Source organism: Apiospora kogelbergensis (genome assembly GCF_038363985.1).
Source record: "Apiospora kogelbergensis strain CBS 113332 chromosome Unknown utg000005l_segment0_segment0, whole genome shotgun sequence".
Taxonomy (NCBI): Eukaryota; Fungi; Ascomycota; class Sordariomycetes; order Amphisphaeriales; family Apiosporaceae; genus Apiospora; species Apiospora kogelbergensis.
This window is the reverse complement of record NW_027117422.1, coordinates 1,160,901-1,185,252: the sequence shown is the minus strand read 5'-3', so window position 1 is coordinate 1,185,252 and position 24,352 is coordinate 1,160,901. Positions and strand designations below refer to the sequence as shown.

At 53.8% G+C, this 24,352-nt stretch overlaps 9 protein-coding genes across 9 annotated transcripts; 6 read left to right on the top strand and 3 right to left on the bottom strand.

Annotated features, from left to right (window-relative positions):
• Positions 1 to 336: 336 nt before the first annotated feature.
• Positions 337 to 2,374, top strand: PG998_006962 (eukaryotic translation initiation factor 2-alpha kinase; the record flags this gene model as incomplete). The annotated part of the gene is made up of 2 exons (XM_066873778.1): positions 337 to 1,207; positions 1,308 to 2,374. 2 exons carry the CDS (start codon positions 337 to 339, stop codon positions 2,372 to 2,374), a joined length of 1,938 nt encoding a protein of 645 aa, XP_066729723.1.
• A 679-nt stretch (positions 2,375 to 3,053) lies between these two features.
• On the top strand, positions 3,054 to 4,913 carry PG998_006961 (Dihydroxyacetone kinase 1; the record flags this gene model as incomplete). Its single annotated transcript, XM_066873777.1, has 3 exons — positions 3,054 to 3,485; positions 3,517 to 4,351; positions 4,411 to 4,913. 3 exons carry the CDS (start codon positions 3,054 to 3,056, stop codon positions 4,911 to 4,913), a joined length of 1,770 nt encoding a protein of 589 aa, XP_066729722.1.
• Positions 4,914 to 5,332: 419 nt separating this feature from the next.
• On the bottom strand, positions 5,333 to 6,032 carry PG998_006960 (uncharacterized protein; the record flags this gene model as incomplete). Its single annotated transcript, XM_066873776.1, has 4 exons — positions 5,989 to 6,032; positions 5,897 to 5,929; positions 5,539 to 5,796; positions 5,333 to 5,375 (listed from the first exon to the last, which is right to left on the bottom strand). Exons 1-4 carry the CDS (start codon positions 6,006 to 6,008, stop codon positions 5,333 to 5,335), a joined length of 354 nt encoding a protein of 117 aa, XP_066729721.1. The 5' UTR covers positions 6,009 to 6,032.
• A 576-nt stretch (positions 6,033 to 6,608) lies between these two features.
• Positions 6,609 to 8,126, top strand: PG998_006959 (mitochondrial 37S ribosomal protein mS47; the record flags this gene model as incomplete). The annotated part of the gene is made up of 2 exons (XM_066873775.1): positions 6,609 to 6,659; positions 6,735 to 8,126. The coding sequence occupies 2 exons, from the start codon at positions 6,609 to 6,611 to the stop codon at positions 8,124 to 8,126; spliced, it is 1,443 nt and encodes a 480-aa protein (XP_066729720.1).
• An 855-nt stretch (positions 8,127 to 8,981) lies between these two features.
• On the bottom strand, positions 8,982 to 9,529 carry PG998_006958 (40S ribosomal protein eS17; the record flags this gene model as incomplete). Its single annotated transcript, XM_066873774.1, has 3 exons — positions 8,982 to 9,065; positions 9,124 to 9,301; positions 9,360 to 9,529. The coding sequence occupies 3 exons, from the start codon at positions 9,527 to 9,529 to the stop codon at positions 8,982 to 8,984; spliced, it is 432 nt and encodes a 143-aa protein (XP_066729719.1).
• A 991-nt stretch (positions 9,530 to 10,520) lies between these two features.
• PG998_006957 (uncharacterized protein) lies at positions 10,521 to 12,837 on the top strand (the record flags this gene model as incomplete). Its single annotated transcript, XM_066873773.1, has 2 exons — positions 10,521 to 10,602; positions 10,658 to 12,837. 2 exons carry the CDS (start codon positions 10,521 to 10,523, stop codon positions 12,835 to 12,837), a joined length of 2,262 nt encoding a protein of 753 aa, XP_066729718.1.
• A 166-nt stretch (positions 12,838 to 13,003) lies between these two features.
• Positions 13,004 to 14,497, top strand: PG998_006956 (GATA transcription factor (Ams2); the record flags this gene model as incomplete). The annotated part of the gene is made up of 1 exon (XM_066873772.1): positions 13,004 to 14,497. One exon carries the CDS (start codon positions 13,004 to 13,006, stop codon positions 14,495 to 14,497), a length of 1,494 nt encoding a protein of 497 aa, XP_066729717.1.
• A 1,006-nt stretch (positions 14,498 to 15,503) lies between these two features.
• Positions 15,504 to 18,445, bottom strand: PG998_006955 (uncharacterized protein; the record flags this gene model as incomplete). Its single annotated transcript, XM_066873771.1, has 3 exons — positions 15,504 to 16,416; positions 16,487 to 18,300; positions 18,431 to 18,445. The coding sequence occupies 3 exons, from the start codon at positions 18,443 to 18,445 to the stop codon at positions 15,504 to 15,506; spliced, it is 2,742 nt and encodes a 913-aa protein (XP_066729716.1).
• Positions 18,446 to 20,729: 2,284 nt separating this feature from the next.
• PG998_006954 (uncharacterized protein) lies at positions 20,730 to 22,330 on the top strand (the record flags this gene model as incomplete). The annotated part of the gene is made up of 5 exons (XM_066873770.1): positions 20,730 to 20,884; positions 20,947 to 21,248; positions 21,318 to 21,603; positions 21,816 to 22,009; positions 22,098 to 22,330. 5 exons carry the CDS (start codon positions 20,730 to 20,732, stop codon positions 22,328 to 22,330), a joined length of 1,170 nt encoding a protein of 389 aa, XP_066729715.1.
• Between the last annotated feature and the right edge of the window lie 2,022 nt (positions 22,331 to 24,352).

Below are 24,352 nucleotides of genomic sequence, written 5' to 3'. Positions count from 1 at the left end.
TACTTAGGTTGCTAACGGTGCTCAGAACTGGACAACAAGGCAACAGAGGTGAAGTGGTCAGCCCAGTAATATCACAATTATCAATTCCAAGTCGAGCATCCCAAGCTAATGAATGTGTGGCAGATGTACTCTTTGTCGTTGAGTATTCCATATTACTGCTGACCGCATCTCGTCTACTTATATCAGTTTTTGATCCCGCCTCTTTAAGCATGAGGTGTGGCTCACTTGGCGACATTACAAATCGCTGATGCTGAAGTTGGAACTCCTGTGCAGCTTGGCTTTTATAACCGGTGGATCGAAAGTGGCTTTTTCGCGACACCGCGACAACACTGTCTCATGCCCACCATTCCAAAAGTTACTCAGATGGATTCCGACGGTGGTTCAATGAGCCGACGTGTGAAGGATACCTCGGTGTCCTCAACCTCCACAGATGAAGAGGAGGTTTTGAGCGTCTCATCCGGGGCGACAGAGAACAATTTCTCCGAGGGCCAAGGTATCGCTGCTGGTATTACCCGAGGCGAGCACCGTGACCTGATTATCGCCAGCTTACTCGAAGACCACTTCCGGACTTTGGCTGCCGAACTATATAACTCTACCGCCCCTGCTGGCAGTCCAAATTACTCGCGGCACTCTCCAGAGATACAACCACTGGCACGACGACTGTATGACGAGGCGACCCAGAGGCTATCGTCGAACAAGCTTCTACCCTCTCCGGCCGCATCCGATACGTCTCGAGATACCCGGGCTCAGTACATTGCAGGTCTTGACAGCCTCACCAGTCTGGCCGGCGCCCCAAACACGCCGGCCGGCCTTGTCAGTCAGTTCCGAGACTTGACCATTCAACCATTCCAGGGGCGCGCCATCCTTCCATTTCCCACTAATTCCCTTCAGCTTTCACAGCCACAGCCACATCCACGCAAAAGTCACTATAGCTCATCATTTCAAGAAGTTTCTCTTCTCGGCAAAGGCGGCTTCGGCAAGGTCTATCGGTGTTACAGCCCCCTTGATCAGTCCACATACGCGGTGAAGAAGATCGCGCTGTCTGATAGGCTTTGGAAGACTTTTTGCGATGGAAATCATGAGAAGCTGAGCCATATTCTAAAGGAAGCCCAAGCCTTGGCGAAACTTGATCATCCGAATGTTGTCCGCTATCATCAGGCTTGGTTTGACGAGCCAGAGCAGTTCCCCGTGACCGCAGACTCACAAAGTAAGTCCCTCTCATGATCGCTTTATGTGCCATTGAATCAAGCTAAGTAAACCACACGTTTTGCAGGCTCCCAAGGGCAGATTCGTTCAATAAATGATAGGCCTGATGGGCCACTCCTACTGGACTACCGACCGGGGGTTGGACTCGTTAGGCGAAGACGAGGCCGATGGCGATACCGATGCTGATCAGTCGGCCAGCTACGGTGTAGTCTTCGGCGAAGATACCCCATCACTGGGCAGTGGTCAGGTGCAACAGTACAACGCAGGCCCCGAATGGTCTGATAATTCCACGGAGGAACTCACTGAGACCAAATCGGCTACGAACGACAGTGACATCTTCACAGATGACAGATCACGGTCTATGAACAACGGTAGTAGTGCACGTCAAACATCCGATGCCAACGTACATACGCTTTGCATCCAGATGTCACTGTACCCAATGTCATTGGCGCAGTACATTTCGCGATCACCCAGCCGAAATGGAAGTCCCAGACACTGCTTCCACCTAGTACCGTCACTGCGCATTCTCCTCGCTATACTCGCCGGTATTCGGTATATTCACAGCAAGGGCATGGTGCATCGGGATATCAAGCCGGGCAATATCTTCCTGTCAGCCTTGGAAACCGAATGTATAGGGGGTTATTGCGACATCACATGCTGCTCGTGCCCAACTCAAGAACAAAGCTGCGGGAGGTGGTTGAATCCACGGATAGGAGACTTCGGCCTGGTCACACAGCTTGCGCACGGAGAGATACCGCCACTTTCGAAAGAAATATATCGCGACTCCACCGACCACGAACCACTCGGAATTTCCAAGGATGTTGGCACTGCCTTATACCGACCACCAAAATGGGACAACATACGCAACAGCGGGGTTCATCTCGACATATTTGCTCTCGGTGTTGTGCTGGTGGAGATGTTATGTCCGTTTGGGACAGTGATGGAGCGGGCTGACACGCTGAATAGCCTACAAAAAGGGGACGGTTCATATCTATCAAGCATCGAGAATCGATTGGTGGCAGAGGGCCACGGTGCAGACACGCAAACCATAGCACTGGATTTGGTCGGCGGTATGGTGCAGCTCGATCCCACAAAGCGGCTATCCGCCGTGGAGATTGCTGATCTGGCCCACCAAGTATTGTCTTCTTGTGATGGCAAAACGGGGTAAACCCTAGGTATTATTCGACTCAACTGGTAAAATTCCCCAGTTGGGACTCCATGGGCACTGTTGGCAAATGCCGGAGTTCCAGTACTGTGAGGTGATAATGAGATCAGCTATCTGGCACGAACCTTCACCCTCGGCATCCTCGGACGATTTCCGGGCTGTCCACTTCCGTGATACCGGGCATTATGCAATAAAATACATGGGTGCTGAAGCCACGATGTCTGCAGCGAGGAAAATGAACCGTCAGGCCGAGGAGACCCATTGTATGTAGAACACGAGAACAATAGTTGGATACGGGGGATGGCGACTGCAGCCCACAATAGTCTGCCGATGGTCGGGCGTCCCACATATCCGTCCACCCCACCCCCGGACGTAGTTCCCCATTCCCCCCCATGACGGGGGCGCCCTCAACGTCACTCGAACAAACGTTGAGCAATGGGACAGCCTTGGCTCCGGTTCGCCCCAGGCTTGCCTTCGTCCAGGGAGGCGACTCCATCTCCGCACCGTGTTTGAATTTTCAGACAGACCATTTAACTTCGGGGCACCAAGCCTCGCCCTTTTCCTCCTCCTCCTCGTTCCTATCTCCATGCACTCCGTCTGTTGTTTCGTTCTGACTTGTTAGCTACCCCAACATCCCTCCCCGCACGATTCCCCCGCATAGGCAAGAACAACACCGCACACAATGTCTGCCAGGCACTTCATCAACGACCCCACGGCGCTGGTGAACGCGGCGCTGCAGTCCGTCACCTACACCAACCCGTCCGTGGCGCTGGACGCCGAGAACAAGATCCTGTACCGCCGGCCCGTCGGCGACAGAAGCAACAACAGAGATGAGCACCAGGTCTCCCTGATCAGCGGCGGCGGCGCCGGCCACGAGCCCTCCTTCGCCGCCATGGTCGGCGCCGGCCTGCTGTCCGCGGCCGTGTCGGGCACCATCTTCGCCAGCCCCAGCGCCGAGCAGGTGCGCAAGGCCATTATGGGCCGCGTCGACACGGGCCGCGGCGCCCTCGTCGTCGTCATGAACTACACGGGCGACATCCTCAACTTCGGCATGGCCGTCGAGAAGGCCAAGGCCGCGGGGCTCGACGTCGACATGGTCGTCGTCGCCGACGATGTGGGTGTGGGCCGCGCCAAGGGGCGGTAAGGTCGGCCGCCGTGGTATCGCCGGCACCGTGCTCGTGCAGAAGATCGCCGGCGCACTCGCGGCGCAGGGCCGCAGCCTGCAGGAGGTCGCCAAGGTAGCCCGCCTGGTCGCAAATAACCTCGTGAGCGTGGGCGCCAGTCTCGAGCACGTCCACGTGCCCGGCCGCGCGCCTCCGGACCCCAAGTCCAAGGACGGTCTGGGCTTCGACGAGGTCGAGGTCGGTATGGGTATTCACAACGAGCCCGGCTCGGGGCGCGCCAAAGTGCAGCTCCCAGAGCTGGTTAAGACTATGCTGTCGCAGCTGCTGGACCAGAGCGACGCCGACCGCGCTTTCCTCAACATCAATTCCAACGAGGTGGTGCTGCTCGTCAACAACCTTGGCGGTGTCAGCCCGTTGGAGCTCGGCGGCATCACGGCCGAGGTCGTAGGGCAGCTTGGCGCGCAGTGGGGCATCCGACCGGTCCGCGTCCTCAGCGGCACTTACATGACCAGCCTCAACGGCCTGGGCTTCAGCATTTCTCTCCTGAACGTGGTGAACACGGACATCGGCGGCCCTAGCATGATACAGCTCCTGGACGACCCCTGCGAAGCGACGGGATGGGCGGCCCCCATCCGGAAGGAAACATGGGAGGCGAAGAATGAGGCGACTAGAGATGATAATACGGCTCTTGGAGGAGAAACCAAGTCGAGCGGATTGAACATCAATGCGGAGCCCATGAAAGAGGCCTTGACTGCCGGTCTCCAGGCTGTGATTTCCGTCGAGCCGGACGTTACAAGATACGACACGGTGGTAGGTGATGGAGACTGCGGCATTGGCCTCAAGAGGGGCGCCGAAGGTAAGCTCATCGATCGATTACTTGTTCTTCTAATTTGCTGACACTTTTAACCCCCGAAGGCATTCTCAACCATCTCTCCAAGACAAAGCTGACTGGCGACGTTATCCTTGATCTTGCCAACATCGTCTCTGTGGTAGAGATGGACATGGACGGCACCTCAGGCGCCATCTACTCCATCTTCCTGAACGCGCTCGTGCACTCGCTCAAGACCTTCGCTCCTGGAGACGCAACAGACGTTAAGATCTGGACCGGTGCCCTGAAGCAAAGCTGCGAGGCTTTGTCCAAGTACACTCCGGCTAGACCTGGCGATCGCACACTCGTTGATGCCCTATACCCTTTCGTCGAGGTTCTGGGCAAGACGGGCGACCTGAAGAAGGCGGCTGAGGCCTCAAGGGATGCTGCTCTGGGCACAAAAGGTATGAAGGCTAGTTTGGGCCGAACAGTCTACATTGGAGGCAGTGGCTACGAGGAGGTCCCGGACCCTGGAGCTTGGGGCCTGGCGTGTTTCTTCCTCGGCCTGGCTGGATTGATGCCTTCCGAAGAAGGGTGGGATACGATCTGAAATGAAGCGTCAAGCAAGCATATGTATAAATTAGTCCCGGAGAAATGGCAAGAATGTGTAGGTTATTGAGCACGAATGATGTTATTGGTATCTTAGCAGCAGCGATGTCTTCATCCCCCATTTATTCTGGGTTTAATCAACCGCCCGTAGCGGCGGCTTCCTGTAAATGCAGCTTTTGTATGCCCGCTTCTAGCCTTTCTTCTGTCGGCCTTGCTATCACGTCAAGCACGATTTCCATGCACTTCTTCTTCTTCTCCTGGTCGGCTGACGGAGAGCTTTCTGCAAACTGTGGTCTTTTTTTTGTCTCCGCTGGAAATCCAACATACCAACGCCTGGCATACAGAGTGCCAATGAGTTCATCCCATTCATACGCGCTTCTCCTTTAAGCGAGTTATCCTGACCATATTCCAACTAGTCCCTTAGCTGAGGAGTACCAGGATAACAGAGTCGCCTCTCAGGAACCTGTAGTTTTGATAGTTAGCCGTCTGCTGTAACCGCTCTCTCACGCGTATTTCGGCAATCCCGACCAGGCAGATCAAGATTGCATCCCAGAGAGAAGCAACTGGGCCGTCTCTTTTCGTTTACCCGCAACGGTGTGGGATAACACGAATATAAACAAACGTACATTTTGCTGATAAACCGATCCTTGTTGACGGGACGTCCCTTCTTGCCATTAGCGAGACGTGGCGTCTCCGTCCACATTTCCTTGACATTCTCGAGAACCATGTTGCAGTGGCGGTCGAAGGCCTTGACGCGCGCCAGGAGCTTGCGGTTGTTGCGGATTGAGATCAGCACCTGTGTGTGGCTGCGCACCGCCGTCTGGAGGATCGATAGGGGTCCCGCGCTGAACTCGTGCTCCTCGAGCTGCTGGATCTCGTATTCCCTGTGATTATCATGTCGTGTCAGTACAAGCCCGAGGGCAGTCGAGCGAAGCGATCCAACAGCTGGTTCGGGCTGGATTGGCGGTCGGTGGATGTACGTACGTCAACTCATTGCGAGGCTTGGTGAGGAGGTCCCTAGAGAGAACGGATCAGCTTTTCCGTAAGCTGTATTGACGTGTTATGGTAATGCTCACTGAATCTTAGCGTCCGCCATCTTGAGGTGGTGGTGCTGGTGTGTGGGTAGGTGGTGGTTTGGAAGAGTTGCTGAGCGTGGGACTTGATCGCGAACTCGCAAGGCTGAGAGGTAGGAGAGCGAGCCTGGAGCTACTGCCAGTTGCAGCACCAAAATCTCGAAAAGCTTCGGGGAGGGACTGGGCTGGGCCGCTGAGGCTTTGCGTCTGATTGGTGGCTCACCGAGGGCCCAGCTAGGTATCCAGCTATCCGTGGTTTTTTGGGGTGGGGCGTCCAAACGCCCATTCGCGACCGACCGAACCTCCGTCAGATCCTGGAGCAGCAGCTCAATTGGAAGAATTTAGGCCGAGAGGGCTAGTGAGGCTTCGATGCAGGCCAAACGACCCCCCAAGGTATTCGGGATATTATGGGATACCACGCTTCGCCGAGTTGAGAATCAAAGACTTTACCTCGGTTGCCCGACCACCTCCGTCACCCCCCCTCCTCGCCTGATGCGCAACGCCATACCACATTCCCATGCGCACTGAGGTCTCTCTCCATTCCTTTATAAATGTCTTTCCGGGTCCTCTTTAGCCGGGCTGGGTCTGCCGCTACGACGGCCTCTCACCCCTTCCGATGCAGAATGCCTCTGAAAGCTAAGATCCTCGACCCGCGCATTGCACCCAGGGCGCAGGTACGTACGCGGGCGCAGTAGCTTTTTGGTGCTGTGGCAGACAAAGCAGCTGCTAATTCTATCCCCGATGTGCAGATGTCTACGAAGGTGAACGAGATTATCAAGGAGCTACCTGGCGACGAACCCGAAGATGTCCTCTTCACCAACCTGCTCGGCCTGCGGACGGTCGAGCTGAACCGGCCGCAGAAGTTCAACGCCCTCAATGGATCGATGATCCGCAAGATCATTCCCCGTTTAGTAGAATGGGAGCGTTCGGATATGGCCAATGTCGTGGTCATGAAGGGCGCCGGGCAGGCTTTCTGCGCAGGCGGCGATGTCGCTGCGTTGGCCGACTTGAATGCGCAAGGCGCCAAGGGCCAGCAAAAGTCCACGGAATACTTCGCTCTCGAGTACAAGCTCGACCACTACATCGCCACATATCAGAAGCCCTACATCTCCTTCATGGATGGTATCACTATGGGCGGCGGTGTTGGTCTCAGTATCCATGCCCCCTTCCGAGTCGCTACGGAAAACACTGTCTTCGCCATGCCCGAGACGACGATAGGCTTCTTCCCCGACGTTGGAGCTTCGTTCTTCCTCCCTAGGATGCCTGGCTTTGTCGGCACATATCTCGCCTTGACGAGTGAGAGGCTGAAGGGCGCAAACGTCTTCTACTCCGGAATCGCCACTCATTACCTCCACTCGACAAGCTTGCCAATCCTCGAGTCGCGTCTAGCCGAGCTTCGGTTCCGGGACTACGACAGCATGGAGTTCCGCCTGAAACTTATCGAGATGACCATCGAGGAGTACGCCACCGGCTTGCCGCCTCTAGACCGGGAGCCCATCAAGCTGGGCGGCGAGATCCGTAATGCTATTGACCGCTGCTTCAGCAAGCAGACTGTGCCCGAGATCATGGCTGCTCTGCAGCAGGAAGAGGGTCTCACCAAGGAGTGGGCAGAGAAGACGCTGGCCACTCTCCACCAGCGCTCCCCGACCGCGGTGCACGTGGCCCTGCGACAGATGCAGCTTGGCCGTGACTGGAACATCGATCAGACGTTCCAGCGCGAGCACCAGATTGCCGCGCGCTTCATGCAGCACCCCGACTTCGTCGAGGGCGTCAACGCCCAGCTCAAGAAGCCGCGGAGGACGCCCGTCTGGCAGCCCGCTTCGCTGGAAGAAGTGCCCGCGGGCGGTGCCATCTCGGAGCCCTTCTTCCAGACCAGCGAGGCGGACGCGCAGAAGCTGCGGCTGTTGGTCGATCGTCACAGCTATTTTGAGTACCCCCACGCCTACGTCGGATCCCCGTCGGAGACGGAGATCGAGCTCTTCGTGAAGGACAACACGGCGACCCGGAAGCAGGTCGTCGGTGAGTTTGTGCAAAGGAAGAGGGGCCGACAGGGCATCAAGACCATTGTCGAGGAGGTACTCGATCGGAAAACGACCAAAGATTCAGAGGGCGTCTTATCATGGGTGGCCAGCAAAGAATAGAGGAGTCGGAGGGCAAGCATTATCCTTTGTACGATAAGGGGTAATTCAATACATGTATACTACCACAAAAGCCACCGAAGAGCGGTCGGATGCTTGTAGAATATGTTCACATGTCGAATACCATATGAAGTCACGATAGCATCTTGTACACGCAGTCACATGATATGCTGTCATCACCTTGCTCTGCATATCACAAATTATACATTGCCTTCTTTCATGGGTTTTGATCTGAGCGAAATACATTGGATTAAATTGATATTTCTGTTTTCGAATATAGCTATCTAGTTTATTCATGGCAGCATAGTAATAGGGAGGCGAAGCAACACCTGATGTCAATTACGCCAGGACTTACAGGATAGGCCAAACCTTGGCCTCTTCGGACAATGTCATCCAATAAATTTTACGGAGCGACTGTTACAAGTTCGAGGTCGCACAGTAGAGTCGTCTGTTGAGGGGAATTACGATTTACAGCAAAGTCATGTACCTACCGAACATAATCATGATCAGGTTCGCGTGTCACAAAAGAAGTCACTCACGTGACGGCAAGTATAGATGCTGAGCACTGAACTTGACGCCACGTGAAAAGGGAGGAACATCTTGCGCCCACAGAGGGACTGAGAGTCTTGGGACACTTCTCAAATTGGCAATCAATCTAAACTAGTAGAGACACCTTTCGCAAGAAGTTGTTGTCCGCTGATCAGGATTTTCGTCCATTGATCAGGGCACGAGGAAAGCGACCATATCCACCTCGAGTTGGTTTGTTTCCGTCTTGTCTTTTTTCAAGAACGGCCGTCGGCTGAGCGACGGGGGTGGTCGTGGGCTTGCTACTTAATTTTTAAGAGCAGTGGTCGGCTTTTAACGGCGGTCGTTGAAGCGGCGGGGGCGGTCGACGGACTGCTGCTGAACCACAGGGACAACGTTGACGGGCAGAGACTCGAACTGCAAAACATTGTTAGAAGCTGAATGTCATTGAAGATTGGAACATGCCAAAACTTACGCCAAGTTGCTTCAGCATATCCTTGGTCTCGGAGTCGATGTCGAGCTGGCCGCTCTCGGACAGCTGAGCGAAGTCGAGGGCAGAGATCTCGGGAACGTATTGATCCTTGCGGTCGCGCTCCTCCTCCTGAAGCTTGAAGGAGATACCGCGGACGGGACCACGCTGAATACGTCTCATCCTGTGGCGGGTTAGCAAACCAACCAACTGGTGATTGATTTATAGAATGGGGTACGAACAAGTGAGTGACATATCCGGCGATCTTGTTGCGGAGACGCTTGCTGGCAATGATAGCAACCTCATCGCAGAGACGCTTGTTGACCTCGAAGTCAACTGTCAGTCTCGGGTAGTGCTTCTCAATCAGCACCTTGGCGGACTTCTTCACGGTCTTGGTGCGAACTCTACCCATCTTTGCGGCTGTGGAAGGGGATTCTGGTTGGTGTTGTGTTGGCGGCTCCGGGGTTGGGAATCAGTGAAGGGAATTAAAATCGTAGGGGAAAGGCTCATAAAAAAAGAGCAGCTGTGGGTCGGAAGTTGCAGGCCAACGGTCGGAAAAAAGCGTGGTTGTGGGCAATTCTAGGGCTGTTATTGATAAGAGATCCTTATCTTGAATGGCCGGTACGTACCCAGCTCAGCTCTCGACCCGTGCCCCACATACGTATCAGAGCGGGGGCCTCCTTGATTTTCATGCGATCCCCCAGCTTGATACAGGCCCCGCCTGAGCCCGCCCAGCCGACCAATGGCATGTCATTGAATCGGCCGAGCCTGCCAGGCCCAAGGTACCTCACGTACCTTTTTTCAATTAAGCTGGACGTCACCAAAACGCGGGCTTTTCGTTCCTTGGAAGGCCCGGACGCGTCTCGTGTACCTCTAACGCTCTAGTCGCCCGACGCGGTACCTGCACTTCACTAAAGATTCGCGCTGCCCACTTTGTACCTCCGACCCAGCAACCGATTTGATTCCCTTTGAGCATCTTCCTCACCTTCTTTCTTTCGCTTCTCGAACCATTTCCATTCGGCCAGTTCATATTATTCCACCCACTCTTCGAACCCAGAGTTGTTCGTTCTGCGACATTTGTCCTCAAGGGCAAATGCACCGCAATTAGAAGGCTTCTCTCGTTGGTTCTTGTCTTATTTTCCACACGGACTTTCGCCCATTTCATCCTCTGGTTCCTGCCTTTTCCGCGTCCGCGTGTCCAACCCCCAAGGAGGAAACGGACATACCATACCAACACGCGTCACGACTTACGATCATGCCCATGAGGGATCCAGATACCCATTGGACACATTTATAACCATCCACGCCAATTTGCGGAATTCTTTGGTGAATTTCTGACTTTGGAATCGTACGAGCCCCTTGCAAATTGACCGAGTGACCTCATTTCGGTCGCCTGCGATATCATGGCCAACGTCAATAATGCCGGCTGGGCTCCCACGCCCACCGAAAATGGTGAATCAGGCATGCAAGTCAAGGCAATGGGCTGTACGAGAATAACCTTTTCTCATCGAGTATGGGGCTATTGCTGACTATCTCACAGTGAAAGTAAACTACACTTTCGATAAGGACAGCTCAGTCAACTGTCTAGCTCGCTGGGCCCCCATCCTGCACATCCAGACCATACCAATCGATGAGAGGAATAGGATTGGCCTGGTCGATCTGCAGACATGCCTCAAGGCCGTTTATCACTATAGCCCAGAGTTGGCTGACGATCATGACCGGGATTACACTATCTACGCCTTCGACTATTCGGAGCCGGACACTCCGTTAGTCGGCCAAGGGCTACTCAGTCGGGCCATGCAAAACAACCCGGAGGGAAATCCTCAATTGGTGACTGGCCGTGTCACAAAGAACTTGCTAGCAATTTTTGGCAATGGAATCAACGAGACCCTCGAGGTCAAGCTCCGGCTCACGGCCGTCTCTAGAGCTCCCCAACCAGCCCCAGCTCCGGCTCCAGCACCCGTCCAAAGCCAAATGCCCAACCAGATGCCACACCTCCACCGATCGGCATCGACCATGTCCGAAAATACAGAGTGGAACTCATACATGCAACATAATACCGGCTTCAACCAACAAGCACACAATCAAATGGCCTCATCTCCCGCTTTGGTTCCAGCTCGGCCTTTCAACTCGTCTTACGAAACGAGGAATGACTACGTAGGACACGGCCAGAGCTTCCACAGCGCAGCCAGTCAACCCGGAAGCCGACCTGGAAGCCGAACGGGCTCAGCTGAACCCGGCTTCCAGCGTTCTATTCCCATGATTGGCGATGGGTTACCGCCTTCGGTTACGTCAACCCAAACCCAGATGCCGCCCGACTCTACAGGCCCACCGAAGTCAGTGAATATTGTTAGCAAGAACCCGTCTCGTCCCTCGTCAAGAGCATCTTCCAAAGCTCCTACTGGTAGGCCACGAGGCCGCCCAAGGAAGAAACCTGCTGCCGTTGAAGGCAGTACGTCGGGTTATGAAGATGGCACCGATGCAGATGATGGACCTGGTCCCAGAAAGCGCGCCAAGATTACACAGGTCGAACGCAGCAACAGCGCAACCTTTGGCTCAGCGCCGGATTCTCTTCGCGTTGCTGCCAGCACTTCAGGATCAATCCGCAATTTCCGCCCCATTGGGGCAAGCGGAGATACTGCGAACGGATCGCACTTGCAAGAAGTCCCGAGAGCGCCTACGCCAGTACCCGAAAATCGCAAGAGCTTTCCTCTATCGAGATCAGTAACCGAGAGTAATTTGAGGCAGCAATCAATGGGGACACATGACCAGGCTGGATCATTCTCGGCATCATTCAATGAGTCAAATCGATCTGTGTCTCACTCATTAGATGCTCGTTCCCCAGTTGATTCTCTTGCACCTTCGCCAGCTCAGACTTACAGCGATGGGCCCAGTCCTGCCGATATAGGATCATCTCCTCCTGTGCCACGGTCTCGTCTCTACAGTGCCCAGTCCAGTCCAGCTCCGTCGAGTCCGATTTTACCACCGATGCCAGTACCACAGCCCGACTCCGGATTTATGAGTGGTGGGTTCGAAGACCCTCGTCTGGATGAGGAGCAAACCACTAAACCGGCTACTGAAGCACCGCCAGCCCCTGCTGTAGCAAAACCAAAACCGAAGAGAAGTCGAGCTAAGAAGAAGCAGCCTCAATCCGACAACTTAGTTATGTTCAGCGAGACTCCGGGACCGCCCGAGCTCCTTCCCAAGACCTCACTATACAATCCACCCCATCTAGCAAATCGCAAAGCTTCTGAGGCTCCAAAAGCCAAGCGTGCGCGGCAAGCACCTATGTCGGAACCAAATCGAATTTCACCCCCTGAACTGACTCCTATGCCTACTGAGGTAGAGCAAGGCTGCAATATGCCACAAGGAGGAAGTATAGAACAGGCTCAGAGCTATGCGAGACAGGAGTTTCGCGAGCAACTAAGCATATCTCATCCCGAAAGTGTCGAGTCCATTGGGCCCCAGGTAGCTGCGGAGCTTACCACGCCTACGGAGCATCCTACAACTCAGGCACCACTGATTCCTGAAGATGCCGTTTCGCCTTCTGTTGCGACACCGCACGAGATGAGTGATCTCGAGCGAGTGTTAATGTGCGACTTGAACGACGAGCACAATCTTATGGAGACGATGAGCATGGAGCTCACCCCAAGGCCCCTGGAGGATCTCACCCCCGGGTCAAGGACGTTTCTCAGGAACGCGAAATGGCGGTTAAAGTAGAGCGTGCCGGATGCTCAATGGAGCCACCCTCTTTCCCTAGGTCAAGTGTAGAGGGCACGGCTGAGCCCGAACTCCCCCACCATCGGTACCAGCGAGCGACCCCGTGTTCCCTCTATCATCGACACAGACCATCGTGCCGTCTGAACCGGCGCACCCGCAAACCGACATGGTGGGACCCCTGGATTCCCGCTCAAACAAGAACTACGTGAAGAAACAGGCTATCAAGCAAAAGCTGGAAGATGCAATTGCGAAAGGACAGACGCCACCGTTTTGCACCAACTGCGGGGCCGTTCAAACACCAACATGGCGCAAGATTTGGAAGCAGGAGCATGAAGGTGTGCCCGAGTACCATGAATACTCGGAGAAAGCTGGCTGTGTCACAGCAATCAACATATTGAAGAGAGATCAGGATGGAAAGCCTACTCGCTACGAGATGGTGAAGAAGGCACTAGCTCCCAGCGAGATCAAGGCTCATTGGAGAGAGGTGCTTCTTTGCAATCCATGTGGCATCTGGTTCTCGAAATGGAAAGTACCAAGACCGGCGGAGAAGTGGGACAAGGACCAGGATCGCTTGTCCCAAGTCCGGAAGAAGAGACCTACTGGCGGTCAAGGTGGTCGGTCCAAGAAATCGCGCACTAAGAGTGACGGTCAGATGAACCTGACGTCTGACGCTGGTCTCCCAACAGATCCGCTGGGACCCTCCGAGGACGCCGATGATACTGTGATCCTGATCGCCGAGCAGAATGTGCCAAACGGGGCAGCGCAAAAAACGATGAACTCGAAGGCCCCTGGTTCTACGCATTCGCAGGGATCTACGCATTCTAAAGGTCGCGGTACACCCGGTAGCCCCATAGCCGTCGACGATGGTGAGATGGGCCCTACCCGCCGCCTACTCTTCCCTTCGCCTAGAAAGGATGGGCAACAGAAGGTGTTGGGCGAGGTTGCTGTTAATATCGTTCAAACCCTACCAGAGGCTGGAGCCTCCAAGACGCGGGAAGGAGAGACCGGCAAGGAGAACAATGGACTTACAACAAACGACCACGATGACGATATGGTCGGCCTTTTCGGCACACCCGCTCGTCCGTCCACACCACCGCCAAAGTCAGGCAACCAAGGCCCGTTCAAGACGCCCACTGCTGCCACGCCAAGCCACCGACCCATTACTAGAAGTGTGACTAAGTCTATCCGCTCGTCGAGGTCGTTGCATCGGTCGATGCAGTCGCCCAGCCAGGTGGTCGCAAACTCGATGCTGCAACTGCAGCGCACCCCCACGAGGACCCCGCGGTCTACCCAACGCCGTTCGCCTAAGCACCCGATACCCGGCACAGTGCCCGCGCACCTGATGCTCGAGGAGCTGGGTCCCTTCAGCTCGCCCTTCACCAAGTCGATCAACCAGCTGCTCTCCGAGGCTAATGATTTCATGGCTCCTGCTTCCGGCGTTGATGAAGGGTTCAACCTTGACCTGGGCCACTTGTCTCATGAAGGCGACGGCCATCATTTGATGGGAGGTCATCGATTCGACTTTGGCACGTTCCTCAGCACCGATGGCGTCATGCCCAGCTCACCGCCGTCCATGTCACACATGCTTTCCTCGTTCGGCGGCCATCTAGGCGACGACGACGCTAACGATATCTGGAAAAACATGGATGGGGGCATGTAGCTGTAGTTGGCGCAAAGCTGGCCATCATCTGACTTCTGGGAAGGCGTTTTCCCCTGGGCTGGGGGTTTGGATGACATGCAATCTATCTGTCGCTTCTTCATATGGCGACAGGTGGTTTTGCGGTTTTGTGGGTGTATTGTATATAGAGCATTGTTCTAATGATGTCAATGACCAAAGCGAGTGCCGGTTGTTTTTTAGTTTCATTTAGAGAAGGAAAAGAAGGAAAGGGACCAGCGTTTTTCTGTTTATAACACGGTGCGGCACGAACGGCGCCGATATCACTTGACGCCTGCCCTTAACGGGCGGCCTGTTGAGAAGTTGGCGGGATTCGAAGGAAAGCGTCGTCTTTCGGCGTTTGATACCTGAAGGGACATGGGAACAATCCCATGTGTTTGGGTACGTAGTTCCTGTTTATTTTTTTTCATTTGGCAACAGCGATACCCGCAGCATTAGAGATTCAATTAATTGTTTGACAACTTGCTACTATCCCCTTTCGAACGTGTCATGTGAAATGTGAAGGATGCACCAAAGTTCTATTGGGTGGGCATTTGACTGACATGTCTCGCGAGAGAAACGCATCCCCCTTTGTATGCAATATCTCACCTTCATATAATGCAGTAGCCTCCTCTGTACACCTTATCCAAGAGCTGGTATATTTGGTAATTGGCAGTCGGCGGCGCCCCTGAAAGGTACAGCGGCTCAGCAGAGAAGCCGTGGGGTGTCACGAGCAGAAAAGAATGATGCTTATCTTCATTTATATTAAAGCATGCACGAAAGATGAGATGAGACGCAAAGTGTGGTTGGCATACTGTAAAATAATCATGCCGTGATGCCTATACTCAAAAGTATATCGCTAATGACGCTGACGTCCATTAGGGATACGATTGTATATTGTGTCATAAACTCCAGACCCAATGCAAGCCCGACCATGGGGCGTAGGTTTTTTCCTTTCCTATATTCCGCTAAACAAAACACATTGGTACATCAACCTGATCCGCCCTTCGCTCTATAATAACGGACTGTTGGATGTGGTGCGTCCGAGATGCGGCGGTTGATCAGGCGTGGGGTGGCTCATGCCCATCATCATATCCTCCTCCGATGTCGTCCGCGCAAGGGGGCTGCGTCCGGGTGCCGCTGGGCCCGTGGGGGCGGCAAAGTAGCCGGCTGGGTAGGTCACACCGCCCAATTCACCGTCGGGCGATGATGCGGCTGTCTTGTCTGTGTCGTAGCCGGACTGTTGCTTGAGGTACGAAGGTGCAGGAGAGCCCGAACGCGATCCATTATGGTAGCCGCCCGGCGTGCCGGGGCGTGACATGTCCGCCACCGACTTGCTGTACGTGCTGCCAGCGTCTCCTGCTTGATCGGCGAAGTCGGCACGGTTGCGGTAATTCTCGAAGTCCATCTGGGAGTCGCTAACAAGCTCGAATGGTGCGGCGGATGTGGCGGCGACCCCAGGCCTTGGTTTGGCCATGTTCTGCATTCTGTACGAATCACCGTAGCCAGTATCCTCATCGAATCCAGTATCCAAGCGGCCACGGTAAATATCCTTAAGAATATGCTGAGCTCTGGAATGAACCATGGGGACCATGAGCTTCCGGTACAGAGCCGGGTGGCCAAAGCGAACCCCCACTTTCTCGTGTTTCGATCTCTCGTGGACCACATCGTCGGCCATTCTCTTCTTGTCGCCCTTGCTGTAGTAGGTCTGGTTGTCATCGAACGTCTTCATGCAGTAAATCTTGAATCCACCCAGAACTACAAGCAGCGGGATCATCATGTAAAACTGGACCCTCGACACTTCTCCTCTGGCATAAACGAAAATTGCGCAGACAATGTTGGCAAGCAGCGTTGCAGAGAGGACTCGGTTAAAGATCATACGCCAAAATTCACCTCCAGACTCGTGCTTTGTGACGAAAACGTACCTGCAGCAACATAATCAGCCAACCGTTTCGCAATAGTAGCGAGAAGGGGCAAGAGCAAAGGCAGACTTACATGAGTAGGTACTTCTTCATATAAGCATCGATGGTGAAGTAAAACGCCGTCACGGGGAGAACCAGGGGTTGAAACGGGGCGAATATCAGCGCAATGGTGATGTAGAAGAGGAAGTTGTTGTAGTACGAGGCGTAGTCGAAAGGAGGCGGCGCCGTGAGCTCGATCAATTCCCGCGGAGTTGGGTTAGTGAGCTTGCGAGTCAGCCATCCCTTGGCCAATTTAGTGAGCTGTGATATGTCCAGTGCAGCACCGAAATTACGTTGCAGCAAATAGTTCAGCCAGAATGGCGAGACGTCGCAAAAGGCAGCCATCAGATTTTGTCCCGGGTGGGTTTCCACGATGGAGGTCCAGGCGTCCGTGTTCTTGGCTGCCTGGTAATTTACGACGGCCGAGCCGTACTTCCATCCGGCCGAGAAGAGGGAGAAGACGATGAGATTGTTGAAAATGAAGAAGATGTAAAGCTTGTGAGTGACATGTCTCTCTCGTTCCGTCTTGGAGTAGTCTCCAGCATAAATGGAGAGACGACGGAAGATAACGGGCAGGACCAGATAGAACAGTGTCGTGACCAAAGGTGCGAGGATACCTTGGAGGGCGCCCCAGGTTTTAGGATTAGCTGAGAGCTGAGTCTGGAAGGCGGGCCACACGGCAGCAATCTTGGCAAAGTCGGATAGGAAAACGGCGATGAAGGCGTTGGGAACGGTCCACACCACTGTTAGAGCCCCGACCCAGACATTGTTCATCAGGTTTCTCCAGTTTCGAGTTTTCTTGTCAAGTGGGAGGTTCTTCCAAATCAAGTCGCTGGGCCGAGGAGCAAGCCGAAGGGTCGATCCTTGAGGATGCTTATTCCTGGCGGCGTATGCCAGCTCGTGAGCCTGGTCGATATTGGGAAAGCTGGCAAAGCCATACGGAAGCACTTCCCGGTTTCCAACCGCCGTCCTAGCTTCGTGGATCTTGGCTGCGAGTTTTTCGATCCGCGAGGTTAGGTAGTCGATGGCATCAACCTTAGAACCAGGAGTATATGCTTCGTCACCTTTCTGCGCCTTGCACGTTGGTCGCTTAGCCGGCAATTTGTCTGGGTTCTTCAGGTACTTGGAAAGCACCGCCTCCAACTCCCGAACCGCTTCTTCGTGTTTTTCAATGAGCTCCGGGAGCCCCTTAATGCTGCGAGCAATTAAACCGGTCGGGTCTCCCGTCGTATCAACCTCATCCACCAGCTTCGCAACACCGCCATCACTGCGGTACGATTTTGGAATGTCAAGCACCATGAGTGTTCGCGCGAACAGACTGTTCTGGTAGTCAGAGCTCTCAAAGTACTCGCGGCGTATACGGGTTACCACTCTATAGCTCAACCACAAGAAAAAGCAGATGATGATGTCGAAGATATACGAGACGATGACGTGCACCCAAACAATCGGCCCAGCCATAGAGTAGGGCGAGAATTTCATGAAGGCGTTGGTAGCGTCCTTGTTGTCGGCTTTCTCGTTCTGGGTGATGTTGAGGGGGATATAGACGCCACAGCCGATAATGGATAGAATGATCATGATGTTGCGAGACATCTTGATGAAGCGGAGAAAGATAGTAGCATCCTGACCGATCTTTTCCACGAGCACTTGGTCTCTCGTCTTGACGACCGGGTTTACCCAGCCAAAGACACCGTTTGTTAGTGGTGGGGGCGCTTTCTCGCCCTGAGAGTGCTTCAGCCTAGGGGCGTAGACAGTCTTATTGTATGGCCGCAGAAGACAAAATAGGAGAGCGAACAGGACCGCTGCGCCTATGGAATAACCAAAAGAAGACCAGAACGCGTTGGTAGTTAACTGCGGCCAGGAGTCAGTGGGGATTGTATAGAGATTCCGACGGGTATAGGCTTGCGCACCTGTGTATTAAAAGGATTCTGAAGGTACTGAAGAAGGTCTTGGCGCCGTCACGGGGCAGAAGCCCAGGTACCGATGAGCCCGCCATGGTAATACGATGAGAGGAAAAGGAAGGGCTGTATAGACAGCACAAGACAAAACGATGAAGAACAGAATGGCTCCTGCCAGCTCTCAAAGAGCAGCGAAGTTCCTAACCCGGAACTATGTATAATAGCGGCCCTATGCGCGCGTCTCCAGGTTTTCCAGGTTCGGATCTGACTCGGAGGTCTTCTCGATGACGACTCCAGGTGGATTAGGTAGGTTTCGCTGGCAGCAGACAAGACCCGAAAGATATGTTGTTATTTCTCCTGCTCGCCTCTTTCGTCTTTTGACTCTTGCCTTCAGACTTTCCTCAACAACGCAGGTGGCTATGCCGGCGCCAACGTACTGTGGGTCAAACGAAGGCAGGGAACGAAGGTAGTAGCGACTGGAGAAAGAGAATCCGGTATCAGAGAATAAAGAACAAGCGAATGGCTGCAATACAAAGACTGCTCTATACAGAAATATGCAAAAGGAAAAAAGATATGTTGATGGCCAGATCAATGGAAGAGAACAAAAAACGAGAAGCCAGAGGAAAAAAGGCAGGTCCATCCAATGCTTCCTCCCGTCCCAACGACTGGTGCTGGCGTGGCTGCCATGCTCCTGGCCGAAACTGAAAAATCGCCCATTGCAGTTACGCGCAGATGTCAGGGGAACGGTGCATTGGTGGTGCATTGGTGACAGTGGCGTTCAGGGCGGTGGACCCGAGCCAGTACGCGGCAGGGCCTATTTGTGGCAGCGACCCAGCATCTGATACGAGCTGGGCCCTGCTGGATCTCCCTGGGGCTCGTCGATTGGTCGCTCCATAAATGAGACTGAATCATTCGTCGGTACCACCACGTTGGACGTCCCTCAACTTCTGCTCAACCATCGGGGTTCTGCCACCGGGCGGACGGGCTCCTTGTTTATCTCGTTTATCTCAGGGACGCCATTGCATGGTCCACGATCCCAGCAATGCTATGCGCCTGGCGCCTGGGTGGAGACATCTGGTTCACAGGGAGTCCGTTTTTCCGTGAGGTCGAGTCTGCACCACTGGAAAACAGATTGATCGAGGGGAGCAGTCGGCAAACGTATCCGTGTTATTTTGGGCAGCTATCATGTACTGTGGCTTACAGTGTGTATTGTTCTGATACTGGATGATGGAGTACGCGGCTGCGCGGCTTCTATTGGAATCTAGACAAGCCACCAATGGCCCTAGACGGTTGGTGAGTCTTGGGCCTTGAAAGAATGCGGACAAGTAAACCGGGTCCCCTTATTCGTGCCTTGCAAGCTTGGTGCTACTTGCTGTGCGTTTTTCCCTCTGTTCGTGTCCAGCAAGCCAGGCAGAACCCAGGTGCCAGTTGTATTTGTTATAGAGGTCCCATTAATGACGGTACGGCAATGCCTCACCCCAGCGATTCACCTTGATTGCCCTGTAGGCATGCTTTATTCAGCTCGCGCTAGACCACTCATACGAGGCGAAAGCAAGGGATCATCCCTCGTCAAGGCAATTTGAGAGGATACAAAGTGGCCTTGTTGCTTGTTGTCAATCGCCTGGCTAATAAACATTTCAGATCAGTACGTGCCATGTCATCTGCAAATGCCTACCGAGTTGTCGCTGGCTGGCTGGCTGGCTGGCGATAACCTCCTTTGTTCACCACCTCTTTTCTTTTCAGTTTCAACATGAGTGATACGTAAGCCAGCAAGTTGTGTGCGTGTAAAGTCGCTTTCTTGGCATGCTAGCTCGCGTATCCGACTTCCGGGAGCCGCGACGCAGTTGTTCGAGATCAAGTAATAAGGAAGCCCTAATTGGTAATCCAGGTCTATTTTCGGCCAGTCATCGTCGCCCAAAGTTGGAGGGATCTCGGAGATCGTCGCCGCTACGGAGTAACCCGCGAGCAGTTGTCATCAGCGCCAAGGATGACATAGGCCTTACATTGGCCGCTGGTCACCCACCCGCCGTGCCGCATCTGCACGACTTCGCCGCCCCCGCAAACCCGTTACCCGTTGAACGTCACTTGCATTTGTCATCTCCCCTCCAATCCAATAGGCTTCTCGGCCTCGGAGGTAAAGGATTCACGATGCCGTCGTAAACCGAGATGGCGGGCGCAAGTCGCAAAGTCAATTGAGTGCATGTCCGTCTAGCACATCATATATAATAATCGCAGATCGTCGTAGTTGTGACTGGGAATGAAGCCCCGATCAAGGAGCTTCACGGCAATCCAATGAACAAGCCCACCATAGTATTGCCACGACTGCTACGCAGCTATACTACCTCTTATACAAAACCAACACAGAGAAGACTATTCAGCAATATGGCTACTGCCTACAAGATCAACATCGCTCCCGACAATACCGGCCTCTGGGGCATGCAGCAAAGTGACCATGCCGCCAGAACCGCCACCGAGCTACTTCAGAAAGACCTGGACAAACATCACGTCTTCTTCAATCAAGAAGGATTCCATGATCAGTAAATGCACTTGCATAATATGGTATATAAGATTATAATACGTACTTATACCTTCAATATAGTATCAGCCATCACATCCTAGCTCTGTACGGCACGGGAGCTTCGGCCGAGGATATCCGCAAGGCCTTCGTCGAGAATGAAAGCTACCAGCGTCCCGCCATGAAGCCGCGCAAGAACCTCTTCGAGGAGCTGCAGGACTGGGACAAGGCCAAGCAGCGCCTAGGGAAGGAGCAGTACTACAGCGACTGGCTCCTCTTCTTTGAGCACGAGATTCAGAGGCTGGGCGGATGGCAGAAGACCCTCGCTGAGTACATGTTCAAGGAGGACGAGCGGAGCCAGGACATGTTGATCAGGATGTATGCAGGTAAGGAAGTGAAAACTGCCGACCGGAAGAGAGAGATGTGTCAATAGTTGGCTAACCCATACGGAAAAGGGTTCATGCACCCCCTCATCCAGTTGATGTACGGCGTTGAATGGGACCAACCCGCCATCGTCGCCATGGCCCTCGCCCAAGCCTGCGTGCACCGCGACGACATGGGCTCGTTTCTCCTGGCCGCCGAGGAGACGGCCCGCAAGTCGGCCCGCATGCCGATGCCTCGCATCGCGGACCTTCTGGAAGCGGCGGCGGGCAACGAGAAGCTCCGAGCCTCCCCGCACCTCGACGATGGCAACAAGATCCGCGACGGCGTGCTCGCCCGTGCCCGGGACGAGGCCGTCGAGTGCGCGGGCCGGGTCCGGGTTGCCCCCCGACGAGCTGGCCGAGAAGACGGCCGAGATGTTCAACACGGCCATCTACGAGGCTTCGGCCGCGGCCTTGCATCCGGGCAAGGACCCCAAGTACGAGTTCTTCTTGATGTAAGCAAGGCTCGCTGGATATAGGGGCGTAGCAGCCTCCTCCAAGATATGTCGAAAGCTGACCGTTTTCCCATAGGCATCACGTCACTTCGGCGCCAATCTTCGTCACCTTGAATAAGCAGGATTGGATCGCCACCGAGCACAAGGTCCGCATGCTCGAGTGGAAGATCCGGATGGACATTGTCCAATACGTCGCCAGGGGCAGCCCCAAGCTCTCGGCGGAGAAGATTGCGAAATATGTGCCGAAGGACGAGGGTCTTTCACCACATCGTAGGCTTCCTGTTACCCCTTTGCAGACCAAGCAAATACAAATCACAGGGTTCGCAGACCAATACTAATCGACGAGGGTATAATATAGAGCTTCTTCCTCGCTTGCAAAGCCTTTCAGACGATGGCCACGTCATCAAGCTGTGGAGGGCCGTCGGCGTCGGTCGCAAGCTCAGCAAGCCCTACGAGGACCGAGACTGGCTCCAGGTCAAGGGCGACAAGCTCTGGGACCAAATAGCCCACCTGATCGTGGATTCTGTCGAGGCGCCCGGCCCGCGCTGGGTCCGGAATGCCGGCTTCGAGGAAGCCTGGAAGGTAGTTTAAGCCCTCCCTACTCCTTTGCCCATTCGACATGTAAGACTCACAGTGAATCTACTGCTATAGGACGTGCAGGATACTCCCAAAATCTAAGGAAATGGACAAGTCCTTCCGGGGAAGCCAGGCCACGGCGCTGGTGGTGGTTGTGTGTGGGTGAAGCGATGAGGAGTGAAGATGGAATTGGGCGAGGGACTGTATATCCCAGTGTATCAATACGGGCGAGGTGGTGTTGGATCAACAGGCAGATTGCTACTCTACTTACTAATTACCTGCTCCAATGATAATTCCAATGGTCTACTCTGCTGGATGAACGCACTCGGCTTGACCCAAATCTCTCCCAACCCTCTCCATCTTGCAATAACCATTTTCGACTACATGCAATTGTGGAACATTTCGAACACAACAGGATAGAAGTAGCAATAGCGAGTCTTGTCCGAGTACTCCCAACGGGGCGTCTAACAGTACGCGACAGCGTATAGACGCTGTTATAGATGGCACGGTGGCGGGCGTGGTTGTCATCGCGTTGCTCACGACACACTGGCAACCCTCTTCTTTCGCCGTCGTCGAGCTCGTCGAAGTCAGACTCGGCAATAAGGATCCACCTCAAGGTTCAAGCCCAAAATTTCTGATGAAGAAATTGACAGCAACCCGTAGTTTGGGCCTGTCTGCTCCGTCACGAAATGCCTGGTGGTGATAGGATAGGCTATTTACGTACAGGGACAGACTGACTTAAGGTTGGAACATCTGACCCGGTCGATTACTGCCAAAGTATTGTAAGCAGCCGCGGAGCAAGCGAAGATGCGAAGAAGTGTTTCTTGCAGGTGCCATACAGTATCGTGACTCCGGACCATCATATGGTGAACCTGTCGTCACCTTGAAGGCAGCCTACGACGGGGGGAGATAGAGGGAAAGGGAGGGCAGCATCAAAGCCTTCGACGATGTCACTCAAGATGGGCCCTCCAGCAGTAAGCGGTACCATTGCCTGCTCCTAGCCGCCTGCAGAACAGACGTTTCTAGGCCACACCGCGTAGAGGTGGCAGGTTGGGATTTTGGTGGCCCGAACACACAAGCGCCCTCGATCGTTATACTAGACTCTAGGCCAGACTATGCCACTTCAAACACCTTTATCCCTTTCCTACATATCCAACACCTCTATCCAACACGACGATCATATCATGGGCAGAAGACTGACCACGACATGCTCGGCGTATTGTATAGAGGTGTTGGATATGTAGGAAAGGGGTAAGTGTATTCGAAAGTAGTATAGGATGGACTAAGAGTCCAGCACAATGATCGGGAACGCCTGTGTGTGAAGAAAAGAAAAGAAGAAAGGAAATGGAAAAGAGCGTCCTCTTCGGTAAGTATTTATATTCTACCGCTGGAAACTCTATTCGGAAGCTGATTGCAGAATTTTACGAAAATCTGCCCATCGCGCCACTTTGCCCACACGGTGATTCATAAATGCTATTGCCTAGATGGAGTTTTTACGATATATGGCCCGAAGGGTTTGCTTTGATACTGTTCTTTGTGTTGTGCAGTGAAAGTTGGCCGAGACCAGGGACACACAAACCTTGGTGAAAACCCCTTTTCCTCGTTGCCCCAAGGATCTTATTTGCACCGCAGAGTTGATTTCACCCTATTACTACCATCCAGATCAATGAACGAAAGGTAGATGCCAAATCCTTTTTAATGCGACTCTAGCAACGAGTCCCTGCCGTATTGCCAGCTTGTAGGATCTACTTCGAGTGGCAAAACACCAGTCTTTACCATTTCGTATCCGATATGCTCATGGGTAGCTGGGGTTGAGGTAAGCACCTAGTCAGGCGTGATAGTTCTCCGTAGTCAATCTGTGAGAAATTGCTGGTCTCGCTTTCACAAGTCAGAAGCACTGCCATGGTGGGTAGACAGATCAGCAGCCTTCACCACTACCGTAATCACAGAAAATGCACCAGCAATAGACAGACAAGGCAAGTATCATGTTCTCCGGTCCTGATCATGTGGATGAGAGTGAATTCCCCGCCTAACACC